The 26,767-nt window shown below is 44.5% G+C and overlaps 1 protein-coding gene across 1 annotated transcript in view; it reads right to left on the bottom strand.

The window, feature by feature from the left end:
• Positions 1 to 26,767, bottom strand: part of Pah (phenylalanine hydroxylase) — a 67,858-nt gene that overhangs the window by 7,747 nt on the left and 33,344 nt on the right. Inside the window, exons 4-8 of the mRNA XM_076853241.2 lie at positions 20,720 to 20,808; positions 8,356 to 8,423; positions 4,365 to 4,561; positions 2,325 to 2,460; positions 1,736 to 1,805 (exon numbers count right to left, since the gene is read on the bottom strand). Of these exons, the coding sequence (XP_076709356.1) occupies positions 1,736 to 1,805; positions 2,325 to 2,460; positions 4,365 to 4,561; positions 8,356 to 8,423; positions 20,720 to 20,808 (560 nt within the window). The remainder of the gene's footprint in view (positions 1 to 1,735; positions 1,806 to 2,324; positions 2,461 to 4,364; positions 4,562 to 8,355; positions 8,424 to 20,719; positions 20,809 to 26,767) is intronic.

Consider the following 26,767-nt stretch of genomic DNA (forward strand, 5'->3'; position numbering starts at 1 on the left):
TCTCCCTCCATTGTCTCCATTCCAGCCACCTTTCCAAAAAAGCCATAATCCCAAATCCAACAAAATCCATTGATAAACCAAGATCAAAATGGTGCCCAGTTTTTTTCATTACCATTCTCCCTGAGCCCAGAGCTGGCCTCCATTATTTCCCTGTGCTCCATCCCAACCCCAAACTTCCCTATAGTGAAAAGCGAGTTCTACCTTTAGGTCAAAAAGGAATGTTCTCATTGAACTTTTAAAATGTCTCCTTGCCTGTGGATTTTCCAGAACAAAGTTAGAACCATGTGACACTGATGGCCCCACCGCTCTCATCTGTTGTACATAACTGTCCACCCCTCTGTGGGTTCCCCAAAATGGAAATGGCTTAAGGAGGATTGACACTTAGCCTCTCACTTGGTAGAAGAATTCCTGGAGGTGAAAATAAGAAGTATCTATTCTCCAAGGAGAAAAGTGATAGTTCTCTAATATAGTAACCAGTCCCTATTTGAAGCCTGTCCTGAGTAATCAATGCTATCTAGGCAGCTGTACTACACTGTCAGTAAAAGTGCTTCCAGAATTAAAGTTAACTAAGCTGTACACCCTCCCACTTTTAAAAGCCCAACAATCTCCAAATTCCATTAGCTCCCCCAAACCTCACACAGAAGTAACAAAAGCTTTGTCTGTTTAGAGAGTCTGTGTCTTACAAGCACAGTTCTCCCAGACTTAGTAAGCAATGAGTTTGGCTTTCTATTTTGTCCATTTGTTTTAAACATGAAGTGGTATCCTCTTAATTCATCAGTGGAAATATTTATTTCTTCCAGCTGACAAAAAAATGATTCTAATATTCACACTCAATCCCATTATTCTGAAATTCAGACTTGGCCTGGCATTTCCTCATGGGTTATTCTATTTGATCCTCATTCTTCATTATGAGGAAGAGAACCGTCAGGGAAGGCTTCCTACTGATCAGATCTGTGCAAACAAAGACAGGGTGCCCTGGCAATTTTTCCCAGGTCACAGAGCTGGGCATTGGTAGGGTTGGATCCTCTGAGTGCATCAGAGCCATCATGCCACTCAACCACGATCCCAGCTACCCAAGCCTGGTTTTCGGCTGCCTCTCAGTGCCTGGAGAGAATTAGTAGAATATTTTCATTCACCCCAAAAGATTTTTCTTTTGAGTTTGCTCATCATTGTAAAAGATGAATCAAGGTCTAGATTGCTGCTTTGATGATGGTGAGGAGACACTGGGCTCTTTAATTATTTACATATTTATTTATTTTTTTCAACTGTAAGTCAGGTCCTTGGCATTTGATTCTCAATAAATATCATCTTATTTAATTCAAATACATACACCAATGACTGGTGTATGTACTTGTATGAAAGTCCCTAAAGAAAATGAGAGTGGGAAAGTACCAGGGGAACTTGGAAGAAGGCAAGGTGATGTCTGCATGGGAATCAAGGAGACTTTCACAAATGAAAGGCTCTTAAACTACATCTAGTAGGATAAGTAAGATAAGTAAGTTTGACCATGCATAACATGATTTGGAGGATGAGCAATTCATCCTGGATGATGTTCCTAAAGTGGGTATTTAGCCAACTCCACAGACCCACACACCCCTCTCAGACAGGATCGCAGGACTCGACCAGGTTTCCACTCTTGAAAAGGATGTGTAAGGCTCTCTCTAGGGCTCAGCTCATTTGAGAAATCCAGTCCCAACTCTATAACTAGAAGGGGGAAGATAAATCCATTCCTTACCTGGGAAAATTGGGCAAAGCTGCGATCTGAAAACAAGGGCACATGTCCCAAGAGCTCATGACAGATGTCACTGAAAGACACAAAGTAGAGTTTGGAGGGCAGGAGGGTTAGGCCAGGCCAGAATTCATCTTTCTACATGAGGAATGGGCAGAAAGAAGGTAAGTAACTCCTTTAGGCTAATGCCTTCACTCTCAAGAATAAGTGATAGGCAGAGTATGGGGTCAGTTGAGAAATGGAAGAAGGGCAAAGAAAAGTAAGGATCAGGCACAGGGCAGGGCACAGCAGCCAGGGGGCGTAGGGATATGTCCACTAGGGTGTAGGGCAGGACCTAAGAGCCTCTCATACACCTAGGTGAGCTGTGGGTCATAAACACTTTCCCATTCCAAATCTTCTGTATGTTCAAATTTGGTCATTTTGGACAGAGAAAATCCTCAGAATAGACGAGATTCCTTCCCTGTTAGTATTGCCACCAAATAATTCAGACAACTACTCCTGAGGCTCAGCCTACAATGATCCTAAACCTTGTTTCTGGAGCAGAAAGGGTGACACCCACTGTGGCTAGCAACAGGCGCTGGAGGACAGTACTCACGGTTCAGGGGTGTACATGGGCTTGGATCCGTGTCTGATGTACTGTGTGCAGTGGAACACTCGGAAGGCCAGGCCATTCAAGAAATCTCGGGAAGACAGCAGGCCAGCCACTGGTCGGAGGCGGAAGCCAGTACAACCTGGGAAGCAAAGAACAAAGACTCAAACCCCTTTGCGGAGCAGCCAGAGGGTCCTAAAGACCTCCAGGTAAGAAAGCAGTACATGCACCTGCCCTGGAACAGGTACTCTGATGCCAAGCTGGTTTGGCTTCACATCTCTACCCCACTGTTTTATGAATGGCTGATTTGGGTCAAGTAAACACATTTCTGAGCCTCAGTCTCCTCATCTGCAAAATGTAGATAGATAGTGCTTAAGGATATTTCAAACATCACGAGAGTGCTAAGTACAAAGTACTTAGCACAGAGCTTAGTTCACTGCAAATACCTAGTATATTTCACTTTTATTGTTGCTTGTTAGAGTTGAACACTTACTCACTAATTCTTATTTTTCCAGAGTTGGAAGGGACTTTTTACTCTGTTGCCCAGAGGAAAGAGAATGGAAGGAATAGTTCCGGTTTCTCTGCTGTTGCCTCACACAGTCCACCCCAGGAGGAGCTGAGACCTGACTACAGTATTGGGGAAGAAGAAACAAGGGTTGGGACTTTAACCCTTCCCCTGGGGCTCCTTCTTCATTGACTGCCCACGGAGGAACACATTCTGTTCTACTCTTAGCTATGCACTGAGAATTGGCAGGCTAGTTTCCCTATCCAAGGACAAAATACTGGGAAGTCCAATACGGGATTGACTGGACATCCATACCTGCGTATCTTTTCTTTAAAACTGACATTGTGATCACCATCTCTCCAGGTCCTCTGTTTTTCAATTTATTCCATACTTAGAAGGAGAACAGTGATCACACTGATAATGATAATAAGAACAGCTGACACTCTACATGACCTGCCACATGCCTGACACTGTTCTGAGAACTTTACATGTGCTCACCGATATTTGCACTGACACTGAGTTAGATGCCATTATTATCCCCCTTTATAGTGGAAGAAGCTGAGACACAGAGATTAAAGCTCTTGTCACACGCCACAAGCAGTCTGGCTTCAGAGGCTGGTCACTTAATCATGATTATATAATTCCCCCAATGCTAGTGTTACTGTTTTATGATTCTTATCGTTGGCTAAAGATGATAATCAGCTACAGAATCTCTTCAGGGCCTCCTTGCCTCTTCCCTCGTGTTCACAGCATCTTCAGGCTAAAGCTTCCTCTTGCTCTTCTCTTTATCTTAGGAGACTCTCTCAACAGAAAAGACCCCAAAGCTCCTATAGCCCAACCTGCCCCAGCTACCACTTCCCTCCCTGCCATCTAGTTTCCCGGAGCCTCGCACCAGAGTCTGCACTGTTCATATGAACAGAAAATTCTCAGTTGCTATAAACCTGCACTCTGTCTTCCTACCTTTTCCCTCATTCTACCTGGCACATAGTAGGTATTCAGTACGTGCTGATTGTTTTATTTTATTTTATTTTTTTCTGGATTAACACCCTCTTTGCAGAATGGAGAGTACCTCTCTCTGAGCCACTCAGAGGCAATTCAGTCCAAATTCCCCAAGCAGCCAACAGTAGGTGCTGCTTTCATGTGCGACATCTTATTTCACTCTGATGACATCCCTGTGAGGAAAGGCTAAAGGGTTGACACACAGGTGGCAACACTGAGGCAGGTTTACCCAGCTAGAGAAGGTCAAGGGCAGGATTCATGTCCGAGGCATAGAGCACCCCACATAGGGCATTTACACAAATACTGCAGCCATCTCCTGAGAGCAAACCTGCAGGAAGAACCCTCACTGGGCACCTTGAGCTTTGAGTATAATAAAAAAAAAAAAAATTAAAAAAAAAAAAAAAAACAACAACTTCAGGGACAGATGTAGGACATTACTACCAACTCTCTGACTCACTCTGGCTTCCAGGTACCACCCCTTCCCGCTCCTCTCCCCCAGCCCTCCCGCTCCCTCAGGACCCTTGGCCTTGGTGAGGACTCACTCTGCAGGAACTGAGAGACGTCTTCCAGCTGGGGAATGTTGTCTTCACGGAAGCCACAGTACTTTTCCAGCAGAGGGAAAATGTGATTGTACTCGTAGCAAGCGTGGGTTTCATACAAGGACTTCAGGGTCCTGAACACCGTCCCCCACGTGTTCTTCTCTTCCTCCGTGTATTCCACCCGAGGGATGGGCTGCCCGCTAGAACAGACAGGAAACAGGTGTCTCCAGGGGACCAGGCAGAGCTGGCAGGGGATGCAGGCCAAGTTACCAAGAGTGGAGCTCCAGGGTTGGTGGGCTGCCACCACTGCCTAGCTTCAAAAGTAATGTAAGCAGGGCACCGTGGCACATGCCTGTAATCCCAGCAGCTCGGGAGGCTAAGTCAGGAGGATGGCAAGTTCAAAGCCAGCTTCAGCAAAAGTGAGGCACGAAGCAACTCAGTGAGACCTGTCTCTAAGTAAAATACAAAATAGGGCTAGAGATGTGGGTTAGTGGTTGAGTGCCCCTAAATTCAATCCCAGTACCTACCCTCCCCAACAAAAGTGATGCAAAAGGGGGAAATTCCACATACTGATATAGAAACATTATCGTGTTGGTTCTCCTGGTGCATGAGTAATTTGATTAAACAGCAATATATGCCCTCACTTCACTGTTGGCACAGGGAATTTACTCTCACCGTGGGAAATCATTTGGTCCTGCTGCTGTTCTCTCTAATTGTTTACCTGTAGGGGCCAGTCAGGTAGCCAACAGGTATAAAGTGGCAGGTATAGGGTGATAAGGAGGAGGGTGCTGAGGCAATTCCAGAATGCTTCCTCTTTCTAAACAAAGATACCTGACTTCAGTTAAAGCCACACAGTGCCTTGTGTTACAGCAACTAACCCAATTAACCCTGTGGGCTAAGATGGATCTGATAGGTGGGTCCTGGGTCATGAGTTTCAAACACCTTTCTTGAGTGGGTGTGTGCCTGCTGAATTTGGTGTTTCTACTCCTGGGAAGTTACCAAAGTATTTACCTGCTAGGAGTCCACAATGTGTATATATAAATATACTATATATATAAACATAAATGTGTTTTGTCAATACAAATATATTTTATATAAATGCATACAAGTGTATTGTATGTGTTTTTTTTATTTATCAGTTTAAAAGAAAAAATTCTAAATCAAGGGTAAAAATTAAATAAAGAGTGAGACAGGTAAATAAATACATGCTAAGGTATAGCCAACACCGAGCTTGACAAAATACATACACTAGGCCCTGCCCCACGGGTTCTGAATGTACTGGGTGAGGAAGACCCAGACTTTGGAATTCTGATCAGCTCCCCAGGTGACTGTTACGTACTTTGTTTAAGAGTCATTTATTTGAAAGGCCCTGAGCTGTGTTCTGAACAGTGAAAACAAAACAAAGTCTGATCTCAAAGACCAGTGATGTGTCCTGGGCTGTGGGCCTGTTTCCCTCACAGGGGACACAGTCTAGGACAAAGTCAAACTGTTTACCTCGGAATTTCGGATCAGCCTCCAAATTTGATCCCTCCTGCCCTTTCAAAGTTGTAGCACATCCAAGGAAACTAAAGTCAAGTCACTGTTATTTTCTACAGAAATATGAGCAGGGATTAGGGGAAAAGACATGGTTTTACTTATGAATTAAAAGCTAGACAAGCTTAGAGGATCTTGTGGGGACCATCAAGGATGTGAAAGAACATCAGGTGAGCTCCTCAGAATGCACCATTATTTTAGGGCCAAGTGCTGGCACTTGGCGGGGGGTGGGGGGGAAGGCTTTGGAAATGAACAGAAACTGGTTCAACACTGGTCTGCCCTTTCCTGGCTATGTGTCCTCAGGAAATTTAATAAACCTCTCTGCGCTTCAGTCTGTGCAGCTGTTACACAGGTTAATGGCAATAACTGTTGGTAAGGTGTGGATAAGATTAAGTGAAATACTAAGGGTAAAGTCCCTAACACTGGTACTGACAAAGAGCAACCAGTAGATTGTTGATCATGACCATTATAACTGATTCTCATTTAAAAAGAAAGGCATCTGATATTTCCGTTCTTTTCTTTTTTTTTCCCTGTACCAGGGATTGAACCCAGGGGTGCTTAACCACTGAGCCTGAGCCACATCCCCAGTCCTTTTTATTATTTTATATTTTGAGACAGCATCTTGCTGAGTTTCTTGGGGCCTCCCTAAGTTGTTGAGGCTGGCTTTGAACTTGTTATCCTTCTGCCTCAGCCTCTGGAGCTGCTGAGATTATAGGCATTGTGCCACCATACCTTGATACTTCTGCAACAAATTTCAAGAGATAGTAATATCCAAAGCACCAAGATGTCCCCCTGGTCAAGATTTGCTATTCAAGGGACCCAGAATCTGTTCCCTATTCTTTCAGTAAAGTACCCACCTCCCCTGTCAGTCTACAATGTCTGGGTACAAGAAGGTTCCATTCCCCATCTTCAGAGGTGAGTGTTATAACCAGGTGTGGCCAATGAGAGAGTCCTGTTCCCTGGTCACAGTGACTGGCTGAGGGATAGACAAGTCCTGGTCAGAGCTGATGAGACTCAACCACGGAACTTTGACTTTGTTGGAAAGAGATGGAACCTCTATTGGGTCAGCCTAGAGGTACTAGGGTCCATCTTCAGGAGAGGTGAGGTCATTGCCTGAAAACCATCTAGTGCAGAGGCCACTACAGCCAGAGAGAGAGAGAGAGAGAGAGAGAGAGAGAGAGATAGAGAGAGAGAGAGAGAGGCCCTGAGTCCTGGACCTGCCTGTACCCAGCTGTCAGACACCCACAGAAGTATTGAGAGAATAACTTTAGAGTTAAAATTAAAAGCCTAATTTTATCACCTATTAGTTATATGACCTTGACAAGTTACTTCACCTTTTTAAGCCTTAGTTTTCTATTTGAAAACTGAAAGTTATTACTAAGGCTGAAAAAAAATAACATATGCAAAATATTTAGCAAAACCCCAAACACACTGTAAGGACATTTCAAATATGATCTTTCCCCACAGACTCTGAAGAAAGACTCTTGCCTGTGCCTGATATGGAAGGATAAAGGTGAGGACAGAGAGAAGTCACCTGTTCTGTGATTCCTGCTCAGCAGAAGCCATGGCCCAAATGGGCTTGGATCTGACCAAGGGCTGCCGGGTTCTGAACCCTTCTGCTCTCAGGAGTTATTCAGAGAAGAAACTTTCCCCATTTTCTCTAAAGGTCTTTCAGGTTAACTAGGAACTCAGTGACCTCAGTGCACCAAGTCCCAGCATCTCCGTTATCTCAGTGATAATCTCATCAGAGCTGCTGAACTACTATCACCTTAGTACCCTGCCCACCTTTTTGGGCTCTTCCTGTGCATATCTTTGCTCATTTCCTTAACTCGGGGATGGCACCGTCCCTCCAAACATAAGTTTCCCATGGTAGGATTGATGGAGTTCATGAGGATTGAGAATAGCAGAACCATTCTCTTCCCAAACAACATTTTGATATTTGCATTCTCTTTTGGCTAAGTTAGCATCGGGGAGGGGCATTCAATCCTGAATAGAGAAAAACATCCTAAAATTGCCCTTCACAGCTGGGTGAGACCAGACAAAAGTGGAACTCTGCTGGCCCCAAACCTCTCGTGATTCATTATTTCAGTAAAGCCGCCAGTTCCTTTCTGAATACAAACGATCCTCTTTTTTTCCTTCAATGTGGAGAAGACCAGAGGCTGTTTCATTCAAGACTGAGACATTTTGTAATGATTTCAGACATTGTGTCATTAGGCAACAAAGTTTGGGAGAGAACTGAGGCCTAGTGCAGTGGGTAATTTTGTTTTGTCTGGTAGCATTTTTTTTTTTAACATGTGCTATTAAAAGGAGGGCCTAAACACACAGAGACACACACACACACACACACACACACGCATACACCATGGCACACTCCATGCTAGTATTTTCCAATCAAAAGCAAAAGAGACGTAGGCTAGGGGTAGGCATTTCTCTTATCTTTTCTGCAATAGGTGAGACTTACTGGCGGTAGTTGTAGGCAATGTCAGCAAACTGCTTTCTTCTTGCCCGGTACACAGGATCTTTAAAACCCTAAGAGAGAGGAGACACTTGATTACTCAGGCCTTTGTAGTAAAAATTTAACTTCTCTATAAACACCTTGAATGGGGGCTTCCATGCTGGGCAGTGTGAGTCTCCTTCATCTGATTGCACCCTAAAAATACAGTCTCATTAAACTCTGAAAGACAAGTTATCGGCAATGCCTTCAATTAGGCAAGACCCACCCTGCAGTGGAATTCCAAGGTCTATAGGCACACTCTGTTCTTAAAGAAATCTCATCCACAGCATTTTTCCCTTCTGAACCTGCTGAGTCAGGCAAAGATAGTAGGATAGACAGCCGGGTTGAAGATCACAAGGAGCCCTTCCTTCCTGACCCACGGAGCATGTTCAGCATGGCTTCCTAACTGCATGATAGATAAATAGGTACCTGCTTAAAGCAATTTTTAAAGATAACCTTTATTGAGTTCCAACTACATGCCAGTCTCTGTGTGCCAAGGGGTTATTGTATCCACAACTTTGACAACGAACTTGCCAGGTAGACCAATACAACCATCTCCTTCTTTCTAGAATAAGCAGCAGCTCAGAGAAATGGAGTCATAACAAAGGCCAGGCCAGGACCCGGATCACTCAGTTCTGAGCTCTTTCCACTGCACTCCAGTCACTTGTCAACCTTTACAACCTGGCAGGGGCCCAACCAACTGAGAAATCCATCTCAGGACATCAAAAGGATGACAATGGCTTCTCCTCTGAGGCTGACTGGCAGCCAGTCTTTTTAAACAATTTCCAAGCAGAACATTTCCAAGTGAATAGAGGACAAGTATGTCTTCAAGTGTTGGGGGGTGGGCAGTAGGGCACATCTTGAGTGGGAAATGGTTGCAATTGATCAAAAGGGCATTTTCAAAAAAAAGTTTACTATAATCTGAATTTTGGTGAGACACAGTCTGGTACATCACTTCAGAACTCTGCTTGGGTCCCTCCAAGCATTTCCCAGTACGCCTCACAGTCCACCACTTTCCCTTGCAATTCTCTGTCCCAATGACCCCCAAACCACAGCATTAATGAATTGAAAGTTAAGGCTTGTAACATGAAGCTCAGAATTTAAAGAAGTTTTTTTTTTTTTAAGATAAATAATTTCCTGATTTTCAAATATTGCAGTTCTTTTGTTTGCTGGATTGGTTGGCCGGGTTTCCTTCCTTCCTTCCTTCCTTCCTTCCTTCCTTCCTTCCTTCCTTCCTTCCTTCCTTCCTTCCTTTTTTATATCATGGACAACCAACAATTATGAAGAACCAGAAGTCAATGAATGCAATGAAATTTCCTCAGAGAGTCTGGAACAGAGGATCTGGCATGCAAAAGGAACTATGGACACTTGCTGATGGATAGAAGGAGGAGTAGAAACCTATTTTGTTAACTAGGGTGAATTTGGAGAAATTGAAAAATCCAAATACTTCATAGAAAAGCAAATAATAATAGTAATGACTACACATTTTTAAATGACAAACCCAAAACCCAGTTACTATAGTGACTACTGAGTTTAGAAAAGATGCTGATCTAGAATATTCTCCTAAAGATCATGTGTTAAAGGCTGGGTTCCTGGCTGGTGGTGTTATGGGGAGACAGTAGAAACTTAGAAGGTTAGGCCCAGCTAGAGGAAGTAGGTCAGAAGGTTCTTAAGGGGTATAGTTTGTCCCCAGCCCCTTCCCCTCTAGCCCCACCCCACCCACCCCCACCCTTGCTCTGCTTCCTGACTGCCATGTAGTAAGTAAACAGCTTTCCTCCACCATGCCCTTCCACCATGATGTCCTGCCTCACTACAGGCCCAGGAGCAGTGGAGGTAAGAGACCATGGACTGAAGCCTCTGAAACCATGAACCAAAAGAAATCTCTCTTCCTGTAAGTTGATTTTCTCAGGCATTTTATCAGAGCAACAGAAAGCTAACTGTCACATGGCATGGTGATGATGATATATAACCCTATTGTCTTCCCTGGAGAACTAACTGGTTTGGAATCATTAGTTATAGATAGGGAAGCTTAGGAAACTGGGAACTTGAGACTACCATTGGGTGTTCTACCATTGGGCTGAGATAAGTTGGTGTAGAATAACATTATAAGAAAATCTGGATTCCAGATTCCCAGGTTTTGGGGTTTTTTGTTGTTTTTTTTTTTTTTCTTTTTGAGGCTATTGTGAATAGTTTTCCTAATTTCTCTTTCAGTGTATTCATCACTGATGTATAGGGATGTGTTTCATTTATGGGTGTTGATTTTATATCCTGCTACTTTGCTGAATTCATTTATTAGTTCTAGAAGTTTTATGGTAGAAATTTTTGGATCTTCTGGATATAGAATCATGTCATCAACAAATAGTGATAGTTTGAGTTCTTCTTCTTTACCTATTTGTATCCTTTTAATTTCTTTCTTTTGTCTATTTGCTCTGGCTAGAGTTTCAACGATGATGTTGAATAGAAGTAGTGAAAGAGGACATTCTTGTCTTGTTCCAGTTTTTAGCAGGAAGGCTCTCAATTTTTTTCCATTTAAAATGATGCTGGCCTTGGGTTTAGCATATACAGCTTTTACAATGTTGAGGTATGTTCCTACTATCCCTAGTTTTTCTAGTGTTTTGAACATGAAGGGGTGCTGTATTTTGTCAAGCGCTTTTCTGCATCTGTTGAGATGATCATATGATTCTTGGTTTAAGTCTACTAATATGATGAATTATGTTTATTGATTTCCATTATATTGAACCAACTCTGCATCCCTGGGATGAACCCCACTTGATCGTGGTGCATTATCTTTTTAATATGTTTTTGTATGCGATTTGCCAGAATTTTATTGAGAATTTTTTATCTATGTTCATTAGGGATATTGGTCTGACGTTTTCTTTCTTTGATGTGTCTTTGTCTAGTTTTGGCATCAGAGTGATATTAGCTCATAGAATGAGTTTGGAAAGGTTCTCTCCTTTTCTATTTCATGGAATACTTTGAGGAGTATTGTTAATTTTTCTTTGAAAGTCTTGTAGAACTCAGCTGAGAATCCATCTGGTCCTGGGATTTTCTTGGTTGGTAGGCTTTTGATGGTGTTTTCTATTTCATTGCTTTTTTTATTTTTCAAAAGTCAGTGCTTAAAAGTTAAAAAAGCATTTAGTTGTGTGGCAGGATTACAGGACCCCCAATGCTGTGCCCTGGAAGCATAACTCCCATCCCAAGTAGCTTCTCTTCCTTTGATGCCTTCAGCTTTCTATTCCATTACTTGAAATTGATCTGTTGAAATCATGTATGATCTCCTCATTCAGTTTGGGTAGGTCATATGTCTCTAGAAATGTCTTCAGTATTTTCTATTTTATTAGAGTATCAATTTTCAAAATAGTTTCTAATTATCTTCTATATTTCAGATGTGTCCGTTGTGATATTTCCTTCTTCATCTTGTATTTTAGTAATCGCTTTTTCTCTTCATTAACATGGCCAGGGTTTATCTATCTTATTTATTTTTTCAAAGAACCAACTTTTTGTTTTGTCAATTCTTTCAGTTGTTTCTTTTGTTTTGATTTCATTAATTTCAGCTCTGATTTTAATTATTTTCTGTCTTCTGCTTTTGGTGTTGATTTTTTTTTCCTAGGGCTTTGAGATGTAGTGTTAGATCATTTATTTGTTGACTTTTTATTCTCTTAATGAATGTTTCAACCTAGGTGTCCCTCCATAGATGAATGGATAAAGAAAATGTTGTATATATACTCAATGGAATATTACTCAGCTTTAAAGAAGAGTGAAAGTATGGCATTTTCCAGTAAATGGTTGGAGTTGGAGAATATCATGCTAAGTGAAATAAGCCAATTCCACAAAACCAAAAGCCAAATGTTTTCTGTAATATGCAGATGTTAGTTCACAATGAAGTGAGGACACTGGGGAAGAATAGCATTACCTTATATTAGGTAGAGGGAAGTGATGGGAGGGGAGGGGAGGGGATGTGGGGATAGGTAAGGTAGTAGGATGAAACCGACATTATTACTATATGTATGTGACTGCATGACCAATATGATTCTGCAATATGTACACTCAGAAAAATGAAATTATATCCCATCTATGTATGATATATCAAAGTGCATAAATGCAATCCACTGTCATGTATAACTAATTAAAACAAATAATTTTTAAAAAAAACATAGAATTAAAAAAAGAAAAGAAAACCTGGAATCGTGATTTGACTTTCAAGCAATATTAACATGCGTACAAGTAACCCATCTACTGGACTAAACAGAGAACACTTATCTGTCTACATGTGCGTGCTTAGGACACAAAATACACATTTAAATATAAATTTAATATTTGTCATTCTTACTGTCCATCTTAACAGTCAGTAGAAATGTCATTTCTAGTCTCTGGCTATAAAATGAACACCTTTGCTCCAGGCACCTTGGGGAATGTGTGTATATTTTGATCTAGAATTGAGGACAATTAATCCCACTGGGCCATTTCTAAAGGGTCCTTAACTGCAGAACCAGCACCTTCATCAGGGTTTTCTGATCCTACCCAGGCTGGCAATTGAGATTTGAGAGCTGAATGAGAGGATCAGGGAAGCAAGAGAAGAATTCCTTCAATCAGTGGATCCCCATCTCATGCTGCCTCCAGATTAGGATGCCCATGCCATGTCTCTTCCCCTTCTGGCTCCACGGTTGACCTATAATATGCTTTGTGGCCTAATGTTTTGCCACCTGTGAAAACAAAAGCTTAATACAAGTTGTATGTCTAGCATCAACTGTGTCAGAGGGAAAATAAAATTATATAAATGAATTGGTGGAGAAAATACACCAAGCTCTAATAAATGTTACTTGTAAGTAGTGGGGGCCATGTTTTATTCTTCTATACTATTTGTGCACTTGAAGCTTTCTACAGTGAGCATGAATTTCTTTCATAATTTGGAAAGAAAGCAAAATAATATTAAAATCCATCTTAAGTCATCTTGGGAAAGTGGCAGAAGAGTCACATACTGAGCTGTGTGAACACACCTATATCATACGCCACGCAGACTTTCTACGTGAGAGAGTTTCAACCAAGGCCTTTTCCAGCTTTATGTTACTATTAGCCTGCAAGGAGTGCCCACCAGGCAGATCCCAGGGAGTTTTGTCCTCTCAGTGACTAATGGCCAGAGAGATCTCTGGTCCTGAAGCCCAGCCTCTCCATGAGTTTGGGCTGTCAGGTGACCCTGGAGTCTCTGTGGCCATCCACATGAAACGCTTTCTCAATGAAGCTGCTGTTGGTGACAACTAATCACCCTGTCTTGATTTAGATAATAGCAGCAATTTCGGTAGCACTGCATGTCATTTATTTATAATCACCCTGTCTCAATTAAGCTAATAGCAGCAATTTTGGTTGCACTGCATGTAACCAAGTATGTTTTGACAGGAAAAATACATTGTTGGTGAAGGAGTGGTGAGGGAAAGGTGGTAATGAGGAGGAGAACCAGGGGAAAGAGCAGAGAATTTGACAGGATGCAGAATTATAATATTGCCTGAAGTCTTCATACGGTCCCTTAAGTTCAGAAGTTTGTTATTTGCAGGTACGACTTTGGTAGGGTAGGAGTGGGACTGGGGGTTAACAATATGGAAAAGTCTCCCAAGGATTCTTCTAGCCTGAGTCATTTAGTTCATCTTTCTTGACGAACTAACTAAGAATAAGAAATACCAGAAATGCCATCTTTAGGATAAGTGAGGAAAAGGACACAGGTTTTAAAGTCAGACAGGCTGGCTTGGAATCAGAACCCATGCATGGCCTCCAGTTGGTTGGTTGATTTACCTATCAGAGCCTTAGTTTCCTTATCAATAAAATGGAATCGTTAATTGTAGGCACTTCACAGGATTGTGAGGATTGGATTCAGTAATGGAGGTGGGGCATGAGGTGAAGTTCTAAACACAAAGTATGCACTGAAAGTATGATACATTTGCACAAGATGATGGGAAACTCCAAAACCTGAGGGGTGCCACTCGGCTTGCACGGAGGGGATTCTCTGGAATGGGTTATAGAGTCCCACCACCCACCTTGGGCCTTGTAAGTGACACCTGCAGAATTCTCACTTTGCTATTCACGTTTCATGTAGGCCAGTAATGAGAGGCTTTTCACGTTTCGTAAGTACCCAGGGGACGAGAGTTTCAAGCTGGTATTTACTGGGTGCCTATCATTCCCACCCTGTAGACACTGGCCAGAGGAGGCTTGCAAACCAATGGACAGGCGAAACGCTGACCATGTCCCTGACCCAGCTCACTCCGGGTTGCTGTCCTGGTCACTACTGAGAAGACCAAGAAGCCTATTGTGGAGAGGATTTGGGGACCTGGCCGGTCAGGCCCATGTGCTGGGAGTCAGCTTCTCCCCACTTTCTTCCTTGGTGTTCAGTGATCCGTTTCCGCCCACTCTACCTTCCAAACATCCCTGAGACCTTCTTCATTTTCACTGTTCCTCCTTCACTGAGGCCACTTTCCCTTCCTGCCCGGACTTCTGCGTCTCTGTCCAGGTGGTCTTTCACCTACCCTCCAAGTGGCTTCTCCAGAGCCTGCTTGCCTCCTCTATTTCAGCCCAAGGAGACTTGGAAGACACAAATATTCCAGGGTTATCCCCTCCTTAAGAACCTCAGAGGGCTTCGCATTGCTTTGCAATAAAGTCCAAAGCCCTTCGCACAGTCCACCAAGCTTTATGGGATCTGGCCCGGTCTATGTCCCCTGCCCTAGGCTGAGCCACTGCTGTTCTCCAATGGGACTCCCGGTTGTACTGGTCTTTTGTTCAATTCCTTAAACCTGCCACTCTTCCCCACATGAAGGTCTTCACACATGCTCTTGCTTGTGACTTGGATTTGATCAATGAGCGACAACCTCTTCTTTCCATCTTGATTTAAATGGCTCCTTTAGAGACCATCTTTGATTTTTCCCAAAGTTTATTGGCTTCCCTCTGCAACATCTGTGTCTCTCCTTTTATAGGGTCATCACGCTTGTTAATTACAACCAAACACAGGACCTGTTTGTCTTCCTTATCACTTAATTGTCAGTGCTCAGCCCAGTTGGAATACCCCTGAGTAGTAACTATTAAGAACAAATTTTACAAAAACTTGGTGATTTTGCAAAACAAAATTACCCTATGTCTTTTCAATGTCATCTTAGAGCGTGGTCTTCCAAGCTCACTGTCTGATCTTGGAAAACATATTTACTACTTATTAATTAAGAATCTTCAAAGTGAATGCTGACTTTTAGATTAAAAATTGCAAAATGTTTATTTTAGGTTTAAGTTGCAAATGATCTCTGTCTAGGAGAAAAAAAAGTCATCCTTGTGACTGTGGTTGCATTGCCTGGTGGACATTAGTCATCGGTGCAACCCTCTTTGTGATCTGATCCAGGGTTCTGTTTTCTATTGACTATATATACTTTGGTGTCTCGTGTCCTTTGTACCATCTTTGTCATATCTTGACGGTTCCTCGTTAATGAGTCAAATGGATCATGCACAGGTGTTCACCGTGTACTTGTATTTCAGTTGTTTTTAACTGTGAAAACTAGGCCTTGGCAGAGCAGCTAATAAGAGGGCAAGGGCCTTTGATGACTCAGCTGGATGGCTGACCCTTAGAACAGACTGTGACAGCCCCAGGTGGAGAAGGACAGAGGGCGAATGAAAGAGGAAAGGAGAGAAGCCCTGGAGAACATGTCCTGTTCTTGGGGAATTTGCTGGTGAGCAGGGAACTCAACACCCACACGGTGAAAGGTGAAAAAGCAGTTGGAGAGATTTGGCTCAAGATGTGGAGCTCCACACAGAAGGACAGTTATGGTGGCTGGTGTGTCTCCCCCGACAGCCCCCTCTAGAGCCATCTTCACAAGACTGAAGCACAGGCACCAAGTCAGCTGGGTCAGGGGACCCTGGGGTTCAGCTCTGAGTGGCAGAGACTGCTGGTGCTCCCCAAGATCAGTCCTGACTCCTTTATTTAGGGCGCATTGCTAAGTACTTGACTTTGTCTCCTGTGTGACCCGTACTAGGCCCACGGCTGAGTTCTACGTGGTAGAATTTGAGTGGAGGGATGTGAGCTGTCTCCAGCATGGTCCAGAAGAATTTCCTAAGAGCAATTCTTGCTCCCTCTTCCCCCCACCCCAAGTGCTGGAAGAAAAGGAAGGGCTCTGGGGAGCTGGAGGAGGGTGCAGCCATGAGGGGTTAGTCTCTGGAGTGTAATGCAGCTTCTCCACTGAGCTACGCTGCTAGTACATTTTTATTGGTTTAGGCTGTGGAGATTTGGGGGTGGTTTGATAGACAGTAAGCCTACATTGGTTGTTAGAGGGCTCAACTCAGGTCTCCCCCTTTCTAGAAGGCCTCCCTAACCCTTCCAGACCATGGTGTCCGTAGAACTAGTAGCACACACTGACTTCTTAAACCAGGTCTGAGTTATTATCTAACTGATCATTACCCAAACCGTGTTCCATAGAACAAGAGCTTTTAAGGTAGTGTTGCTAAGTATTTCATGGATAGGGAGTTCCATGGTTAAGCACATATGAGGAAACATGAGGATGAATGGGTTTCATTTCCGTATAAATGACTGGTCTCTGTAAAACCTCTTAAAATGGATTATAGAATACCACATTCCTTGGTTCGATTATGGGATTTTGTCATAGACTACAGTTTGAGAAATACGCGTGAGACCCTTTTGCTGGTGTGTGTATATAATCTTGTGGCCTTATGAGGCTTTAGGCATGAGGAAAGGAAGAGGGAATTTACTTGGATCTGATGCTCTGGGCTCCAAGTGTGAAACACACTGAGATAAGACCATCCCTGAGACACAGTTCTTCCTACAGCAATCATGTGAAATGCTTAAGCCTGGAAAGAGACATGAGAAAGCTTAGGAGGGCAGGGGAGAGGAGCTAAGCCTCCTAAGTTGGGTTGAGGTTTTCCATCAGGGAAAGAACAAGGGAAAGTATCTACGGGGAAAGGCCCAGCATGGCCACTTTTGGAAATTGAAATTAAATGAGACTTGGATTTTGCCCACCACGTTTACAGAAGCTATGTCAAGCCAGGCACGAAGGTGCACGCCTATCATCCTAGCAACTCAGGAGGTTGAAGCAGGAGGATCGCAAGTTTGAAATTCAGCCTCAGTAATAACTTAGTAAGAAGGCCCTAAACAATTTAGCAAGACCCTGTCTCAAAATAAAAAATAAAAAGGTTTGAAGATGTGGCTCAGTGGTGAAGTACCCCTGGGTTCAATCCTCTGCAGCACCAAAAAACAGAGGCTGTCCCAGTTCCTTCTGGTATCACTCTGACACACCTTCACTGTCTGCCTTATACCTGGAAGCCTCTGGAGGGCAGGAGTCATGTCTATTTGTCACTCCAACCTCCTTTCATTCACCTGGCCTGGAACCCAGTTCACATCCACCAGAGGCCCCGTGGCCCTCTCCACCTGAGATTTCTCATCAGAAGATGAAAAGCAGAACCCTCCCAGGCTGGTGACCAACATTTAGATTAAAAAACACATGCATCATGCCTGGCTCGCAGCCTGTGCTCAAGAAATGTTAGCTATTCACATCATTAGCTTAATGAGTGTTTGTGGAAGGAAGAAGGGAAGGAGGGGAGGACAGAGGCGTATGGCAGAGCAGGAGGTGCAGGGGGAAGAACAGCCACCCCGTCTCATTTTCCCACTTAGCTAAAGCCCGAAGCCAGATGTCTCTCTTTCGGTGACAACCTTTCCTTTCCCTCATTTCTTACAGCGGCTATTTTGGAGGCCCTGATGTGAGATATTGGGTCAAAAATTAAGGCCCCTTGCCAAAGGCAGGGGTCAGGAAAGGAGGGATCCTACTGTCTGCAAGGGCACAGAGCGGAACAGAGGGTCCCTGGGAGAACAGCCCCTGCTCTCCGCCGGCTGGTGTCGGCTCGAGGTTCTCACGCTGAGGCCAGGCCTGCGGGGCCTGGAGGGCTGCGGAGAGGCACCCTGGAGGGTTTGCTCTGTGCTTGGCTCTGGTTCCCAGAACCTGATGAGAAATCCAAGGAACAGCGAGAGCCTGGCGCCTCCTCTTCGGGGGACTGTGTACCTGATAAGTTGTATTTTTATGATAAAATTCATGACACTGAAAGGCCAGGAAGCCAGAGATGGGGCTTGGGTTGGCGGAGAAAAAAGAATTCCAGAGTATTAAGGCCAATCCATCGGCCTCCGAGAGGACATGAAGACTCGGGGAAGGAGATGTCCCTCTCTCTGGACTGGCTTCCTCTCCTCCTGCCTCAAATGACCAGGGAGAAAGGCCAGCAAGAGGACTACAGGGACACAGGAGGACAGACACAGAAACCCTGGGAGGAGAGGGATACTGAGGGCTGGCTTCCAGCGGGACGGATCCCTTCCTGAGAGGCGACCTTGGAGATGCTGGGCTAACGGGACAGATGGCTGGAGTGCCACATTGGAGGCCCATCCAAGAGCGTATCAGAGCCTTGCCTGGGGTGACCTCTGCCACCCGGCTCCAGAGTGGTCTGCATCCTACATGGGAAGATGGATCCGGGCATCCACGTCCCTCCAGATTCACCTTTGGTTCTTGGACAAACTATTTAAGTAGTATAGATTAGGAGACTGAAATGCCATTTCTGCCCCCAGTTTAGGATAATTTAGTTTAACTTCACAATGAATATTTGAGGAAGCCCCTGGAAGTTCACGTGAAGATGAACAGGCAGGACCTTCACTTCATGGTCAAACAGGGAAGACTGGAAACTTCCTCAAGACTCACTGTTGGGTGCTGCTTAGCAAGAACTGCATTAGCTGATAAATATATTATATACATTCATATATACTTCTATTAATATATGCATATTAATTATAATAATTAATAAATTAGTTTATCATAGAAACATATTTATATAGTTATATGTAATATAATGTCATATATTAACATGATTTATTAGTGCACTGCCATAATGCATAGGGATACAGGAAGCATTCCCAACTATAAATGTTGATTATTTTAGGACAGCATGATAATAGATGATTTTTGTTTTCTGTTTTGAAGTCTGAGGAATAGGAGGGAGTTCTTCTTTGTTTTTGTTTGCAAATATTTTCTCTTACTTAAAAAAAAAATCACACACAGAAGAGTAGGAAGAGAAAAACAGAAATAATTGAAATTATGGCTGATCTTCAAGTTCTCCCTCATGCTTTTCTGTATGTTCAATTCCACTACAGGGGCTTTTCCTATTTGAATTAGAGTAAGTGTCATCAGTTGTCCATATTTTAAAAGGTCAGACTGCCCCTAAAAAAGCCCCCCGCCCTTTGTTCCTGCGTAGGGCCTGGATTTCTGCCACCAGCCAGGCTTTGTCCCCAGGTGCTGTGAGGGCTGGGCTCTGAGTCCAAGCAGCCCAAGCTTGGCTGCAGAGAGCATTTGCCCTTGGTAGGCCTCCGCGTGTCAGGGAGATGGAGTTGCTTGCCGAGAAGTATCTTTGGGAAGAGTCAGCTCCACCCCCACCGTCAGGACCCACAATGTCCTGAGCAAAACACAGTCTCTGGGTGGGAGGCAGATGCTCCCTGCACAGAGCCACGCCAAACCCTCCTGCACCTAACCAGCTTCTGAGTCGTTAAAGACCAGGGAGCTGTTTGTCTGGCAATGAATGGAGGGTGGTCAACAGGCTGGTGCCCTTCACGCCCAGGGAGGCCCCCAGAGCCCACCCTGAGCTGCAGCCAGGATTCTGCCCACAGAAGAGGGAACAAGAAGATTCCCCCCAGCCCTGTCCTCTACTCAGAATGCTTTAAAGGAGCCATCCCTGCCCACAGGGCAGAGGCACGTCAAGTTCCTCATGCTGGTACTTTAGCTCTTTGAAAATGTAACCGCAGCCCCACTTTAGCTCCCATCCTCACCCGACACACTGACCAGCCAGTCCCACACCCTTGCAGACCCTGGGCCTTCACATACACCCTCCTCTCCACCACCAAGCCTCCCCTTCCCTCATCTGACCAGCATTTGGGACTCGGCTTCTAAGGTCCAGGTCCAATGTCACCACTCCCCACCATCCCCTGAAGCTGGCAGAGTTGTTAGTACACTCTGCCCTTCCCAGGAACTTGATTTAAGCCTTCATAGAATGTACAAATGCAGAAATACAGATCTTGCATGTGGACCTTTGTATATATAATATACAGTTTCTGGACAGGGAGTCGTATTTGCTCCAAGCATGACCGTGATAATGAAGATGACGTGAAGTCTAACAAGTTAGTCTTTGCTTCTGCAGCCCTGGTGTAAGTGGGAACTCAATAAATATTTGTTGCAGAAGTAAACAAACACACAGCTACAAGATGAGGATGTGGGAGGAGGGGGTCAATGAAAGACTCTCGCCCAGAGCATCCCAAGGGCCAGGCACTCACCGGGTGGTCGGCATCCAGTTCAGCACCATAGCTCAGAATCTGATTGGCAAACCTGTCAAGCTCTTGGATGGTCCTTGGGAACCAGGGCACTGCAACACAGAAAAGGCAAAGTCCTGAGTGCTGATCAGCAGGATGTGGCCAAAGGCCTTGCTGAGTCAGAAAGCACAGGCCTGGCCCCAGTCGGTCATATTGATGGTGTCAGCGAGAAGGGTTCCACACAACCCCTAAACTCCTGTAATTGAAAAGTTCATTATTTAATTTTCTTGGAAAATTAAATTTTGAAGTATATCCCAAACAGATTCTCTTTCCTGGGGATTTTCCTGAATTATCTCAAACTCTTCTCCCTCTCACCCATCCTATTAGTTGTCTTCTATGACTTTTTAGCATATTATATAGTCCCAAACTATAAATACCAGAACTGTTCTATTATAAACAAGGATGGTCTCACGAGACCCCATCTTCCTACCTGTGTCTCCCCAGATATGCTAGAAAAATATTTCTAATCCAAAAGCCAGTTAGAAAGTCAATATTGAAGCAGAGTGGGTGGGTTCCAGTAGTGTGGGATTTGGAGGCACCTTGCAGTACCTAAAAACCTATGGACTTGCTATTGTAGGGAGGAGACAGGGCCTGAGTCTTGTGGCCCACAAAACCCTGAACCATGGGGTCTTGCAGAGAGAGAGAGAGAAACCCCAGGGAAATGAGGAGGTGATATCACCCAAATCCCTGGGGCTTCCAGGAAAGCAGACACATTGGGAAGAAATTACCCCAGAAGTGAACAGAGACTAGGAATATTGGCACTGTAGGCTCCATAAGAGCAGGAACCAGGAGTATTTTGTAGTTCCAGGAAGAAAGAAGAGTGAAGGAACAGAAGAACTAGCTCTAGATTTGTTAACACGAGGCACTGACAGCAGTAACCACCAGCCACAGTGTCTACTCTGGTCTAGTTGCTGTTTCTGGAGTGTCTCCAAAATGAGGAAGGCATTATAACCTCTACTGTACAGGTGACAAAGTGAGCCTCTGAAAGTCTAAATAGCTGGTTTAAGATCTCACAGTGTTGATCCAGAACATGTGCAGGGAGGAGAGGAGGCACTGGATGCAAGCCAGGGCAACCCAGTGCTCAGATGAGCCTCGGGGGACACAGCTGAACTTGACCCCCCAGCTCTGGCTTAGAACCCAGGTTTCTTCTGCCTCCTTATCCTCTCTGTGTCTCAGTCTCTTCTCCGTAAAAGGGAATAATAACGATAACAACAGAAGGAAGAGTAAATATTTTTAAAACCTTGCTGTGTGCCAGGCACTGTGCTCACTTAGTATTTTTGGTGGAGCATCTGTTTTAATCTGAGGTTTGCCGCCAGGAGTAAATGAGAAAGTAGGCAGTGGGCGCAGCCCAGGTCTGGCACAGGGAGGTTTTGATTCCGACCTGCTCAGGAAGGACAGAAAAGAACATTCCTGCCATCTAGTGGCCGATCTGGGGAGATGCTGTCCGTGAACAAGGACAAGACTGGACTACTTTCCAGCAAACACCTGGATGGTGTTCAGGTGTTCATACACTCAGCTTAGAGCCTCTTTTCTGTAGCTCTGATCTGATTAAGCTCTTTATCAGCCATGCCAACAATGAAAACTAACACTGAGTTCTGTTCTCAATAACTCTTGGTAGCCCTCTATTCACAGATATGAAAACAGAGGCAAGAGATGTCCTAAATTTAATTATGCAGGTGAGAGAAGGGAGAAGAGATGAGGGAGGTTAATTAGTAACAAGCTAATAGCTTTTACAGACAAAAAATAGCATTTTATATTTTTGAATGTGTGTTAAAACCTTAACTTAAATTTATTGTGAACCCCTAGGTACCACGGAATCCTGCTTGCAGCCCCAAACCAATCCAGAGGCAATGGCTACCTCTCCTTGTGGATGTCCTCCTGGCCCAAAGCCTTCCCTGCTTCCTATAATCCCACCTCACTTATCTACGGCCAATATAGGTTCAATGTAAACAGCTTGTGCCTTCCCCAGTCTTTCACTATGAAGTTGTCTGGTTTCGTTAAGGTTGAGCATTTTTCCAACTTCTGCCTCATTGCCCTGTTGCTGGCAGTAGAGGACAGGGACCAGTCCTTTTTGGCCTGGTCCTTATTCCAGGACTGGTCCTTTCTGGCCCTCATCTACAATGGCTCAATAAAAGGGCTTATTGAGCCCTTTTATTTCAGAGATCTCTGGGTTTCAGGAATCTGGGGTAAGCATGGCTAGCTCAACCAGTGGAGTCAGGGTGCAAATGCTGGCCCAGACAATTCTGTCATCTTTTGGTCTTGACCACCAATTTATCCTGCCACTTTGGGCTCTGGAGCCTGACGGCCCGACCGGCTCTTCGTAGTTTCTGGAGATTTCCATGTCCCTCCATCCCAGCCCACTTCTGAGATTAACTCCCTAGGGATGGTCAGGACCGAAGCCAAGGTTGTGCTGGTAATGGCAGTGGACGCCTGGGTAGCTTTGGCTCTGGGCCAGGTGCTGTCCAACACCTCAGTCTTCATGGTGCTGAGTGGCAGGAAGTACTGTTACCCCTTCTTGCAGCTGAGGAAACTGGGGAACAACAAGGGCAAGACCACTAATAGACCTCCTTGCTCCCAACAGTGGAGACTCCAAAGTCTCCCTGACTCAGCACCATGCTCTGCTCGCCTGGCACGGGACCTGGCCTCCCACCTCATCAGCTGACCTCCTCCCAAGCTCTTCTCTCTCCTTGAGTCCAGCATGGGGCCCGTTTCCCAGCCGAGTTCAGAAGAGCTTGGGAAAGAACGGCCTACTGTGGACACACAGGGCTCAGGATCTCCCATGGGACCCTTCTGGCTTCTCCAGAACACTGTCACCAAAGGGTTTAGCAAATGGCACCCACCAGGGCAAGGAGGCCTGTCCCTCTCCTCTGCATGAAGCACCATTGATAACCCCAACTCCTCAATTCCACAGCATCCTGTTACCACTCCTCCATCATCTCCTTTGCCTAAGAATCACCCACAGTTCCAGCAGCTGCCACCTGAGACAAGGTAAGTTAGGCCTCCTTGCTGCTCTTCCTTCTGACTGGGGGACCCTGAGATAAAGAAGATTCCACAGACGTGAAGTGAGCACCTACTATGTGCCCGGCACTGGGCATGGTAGCCACCAGAGTGACTGTCACATTGACTCCAACCTTGTGGTGCTTACACCTCAGCCAGGGCAGCATAAGATAAGTCAGGAATAAATGCAAATATTCACCAATGCCAGGAAGTTCTTGAAAAAGATGACCAGTGGGTGGGTGATTACCACGATCGTGTTAATGAACACACCCATCACTTCATGTGGCTACCATTTGTGTGTGTTTGTGTGTGTGTGTTTGTAAGTGCATGTGTGTGTGTTGAGAATACTTAAGATAGTGCTTGGCAATTTTAGGTCTACCTTACATTGTAATTAACCATTGACACTATGCTATACATTATACCACCAGGACTTACTCACCTTATAACCAAAACTTTATACCCACTGGCCAAAATGTCCCCATTTCTCCCTCCTCCCAGCCCCCAGCTGCTGGGAGCCATCAGCCAAGTAGGTATGACAAATTCCTTGCCAGCTTACTCCCATGCTGTCTAGTGGAAGGACTTCTGAAAGGTGACCTTGCTCAAGGACCAGGGCAGGATCCGTGTTTAGGGTGTTCCCCCTTTAGAATAGGGCAGTTTAGCATAATAGGAGAGTAGGGTGTTTCCCCTTTAGAATAGGGCGGTTTAGTATAATAGGAGATTAGGGTGTTCCTCTTTTGGAATAGGGCGTATCCTGCTGCTGAGTTCCTCTTGAGTGCTTAGGGTCAGACAGTATATTTTGGGAGACAGAAGCCCATGCGGAGTGGATTTGGGAGAGAGTGGATTTGGGCAGAGAACGTGGATTCCCCCAGAGCGTGTTTGTAGACGGCCGGTGTGAGTTTCGGGAATAAAGAATTGCTGTTTGAATCTACAAGCTGTGTGGAGACTCGTGATTTGTGCCCAGCCAGAGACTGCGGCACCCAACAACTGCTATTTTACTATCTGCTTTTATGAATCTGACTTTTTAAGATTCCATATATAAGTGACATCCTGCACTATCTATCTGTCCTTGTGGTAGGGTTATTTCACTTAGTGTAATGCCCTCAAGATTCATTAATGTTGTTGCAAGATCTTCTTTATCACCACTGAGTAGTATTCCATTTTGTACTCACTTTCCTTATCCATTCATCCATCAGTGTGGACACTGAGGTTGTTTTCATACCCTGGCTTCTGGGAATAAGGCTGCACTGAGAGTGAGAATGCAGATGTTTCTCCAAGATACTGACTTTTCCCCCGAGAAGTAGAACAGCTGGACCACATGCAGCTCCATTTTTAAGAGGAACCACCATGCTCTTTTCCATTTTGGCTGTATTAATTTACATTCCCACCAACAGTGTGCAAGGGGTCCCTTTCCTCCCCCCACTTAGCCAACGCTGCTTATCTCTTCTCTTCCTTACCTCAGTCAGGGGGTGCTATGTCAAAGAATATTCTGTGCCTCCAGACCCCAGGGTGAAGATCCTGGTGACATGACCAGACCTCGCCAAAGCTCAATGGGACCTGAGACAGTCAGAGTGCGTCCCTAGTCCTGAGTGGGCTCTTATTTGTCTTGGGGAGAGTATGAGTAAGAGCCCAACAGCACAGAGAGCCCTGACTTAAATCTTTTCCTTACACTTTCTATCTGTGGGACAAGGACAAGTTATCAACCTCTTTGTGCCTTAGTTTTCTTGTCTGTAAAATAATGACAATACTACAACACGATACTTTATAAAACAATATATAGTTTAGTAAGTGAATATATAAGATTTTTTGAGAATAGTATAAGCATATAGTGAATACCATTTTTATTCAGCTAGAAGATACAGGAGGCATGTGTGTGTGTGTGTGTGTGTGTGTGTGTTTACTTAATGACAAATACTTTCTGAAAAATGCATTCTTAGGCCATTGTGCCGTGCATGACAATCACAGGTATGCTTACACAAGCTAAGAAGGCTACAAGGTCACTTAATAATATAATCTATAGGGCCATCATTGTCTGTGTGGTCTATTGTTGACTGAAATATCATTATGCTGCTCATGATTGTAAATTTGTGCATGTACATACAATTTTTTTTTGCTCTGCCCCAAGTTTAACCCACCTCAGAGGAAAGAGTAGAATATTTTCCAGCAAAGCTAGAAAGTAAATCAGTTGTGTCGTTGTGAAACTGAGCCTTCGCTTCTTTATCCATAACATGGATTGAAATGATCTTTCCATATTATTGGCTGAATGGAAGACTATAGCAAATATGGCACATCTTAGCGCAAGTGACTCACCCACAGTCGATTCTCAGTGGTGACCATGAGCATGAAGTGACAAGGAGTTTAGTTATGACCATTAAGGAGGAGGAAGAGGGAGGGGAGTTAGAAGAAAGACTAGCATAAAAAAAAAAAAGCCAATTCTTGGTCCCACTTTAATATTAGTCTTTCTAACCCTGGGCCCCATCCCCCGACCCATAACAGGGTGCTAGAGTCACTTGCTACAATCCCTTTGGGATTTCTTATTCTGAGATCTCTGGGATCCTATGGAGAGCTGATCAGAGGACACATGCCAAGAAGCTCCTGCTGCAACCAATGTGTCACCATCCTTTATTTCCTGGAAACATAGTCACTGCATTTGTTCAGCCCTCAAACCCATCCCACCTGCCATTTCCCCTTTTTCTCTCGCCAAAGGGACAATGCCATAGCCTGTTCAGGGGCAGGACTCAAGAGCTGGGAGCTTGGTTGTCTCCCAACAGACCACCAGAGGGCAGCAGAGCCAGCTATTTCCAGCTCCTTGTTAACTTTTTCTTCCTCCACAGGGAAAGGACTAGTTGGGCCACATGGCTTAGTTCAGACACTTATGGAAAGCAACAAGGCAGAGAACATGAGAGAGTTACAAAGACTCAAGTATTCAAGTCAAAAAGACAAAAGATCAAGGCAGCCTACCAACCACAGGCCTTGGAGCCCAGGACCCGGTCAGAGGCAGTGAGGGACCCGCCACAG

The sequence above is a fragment of the Callospermophilus lateralis genome, chromosome 4, assembly GCF_048772815.1.
Source record: "Callospermophilus lateralis isolate mCalLat2 chromosome 4, mCalLat2.hap1, whole genome shotgun sequence".
Taxonomy (NCBI): domain Eukaryota; kingdom Metazoa; phylum Chordata; class Mammalia; order Rodentia; family Sciuridae; genus Callospermophilus; species Callospermophilus lateralis.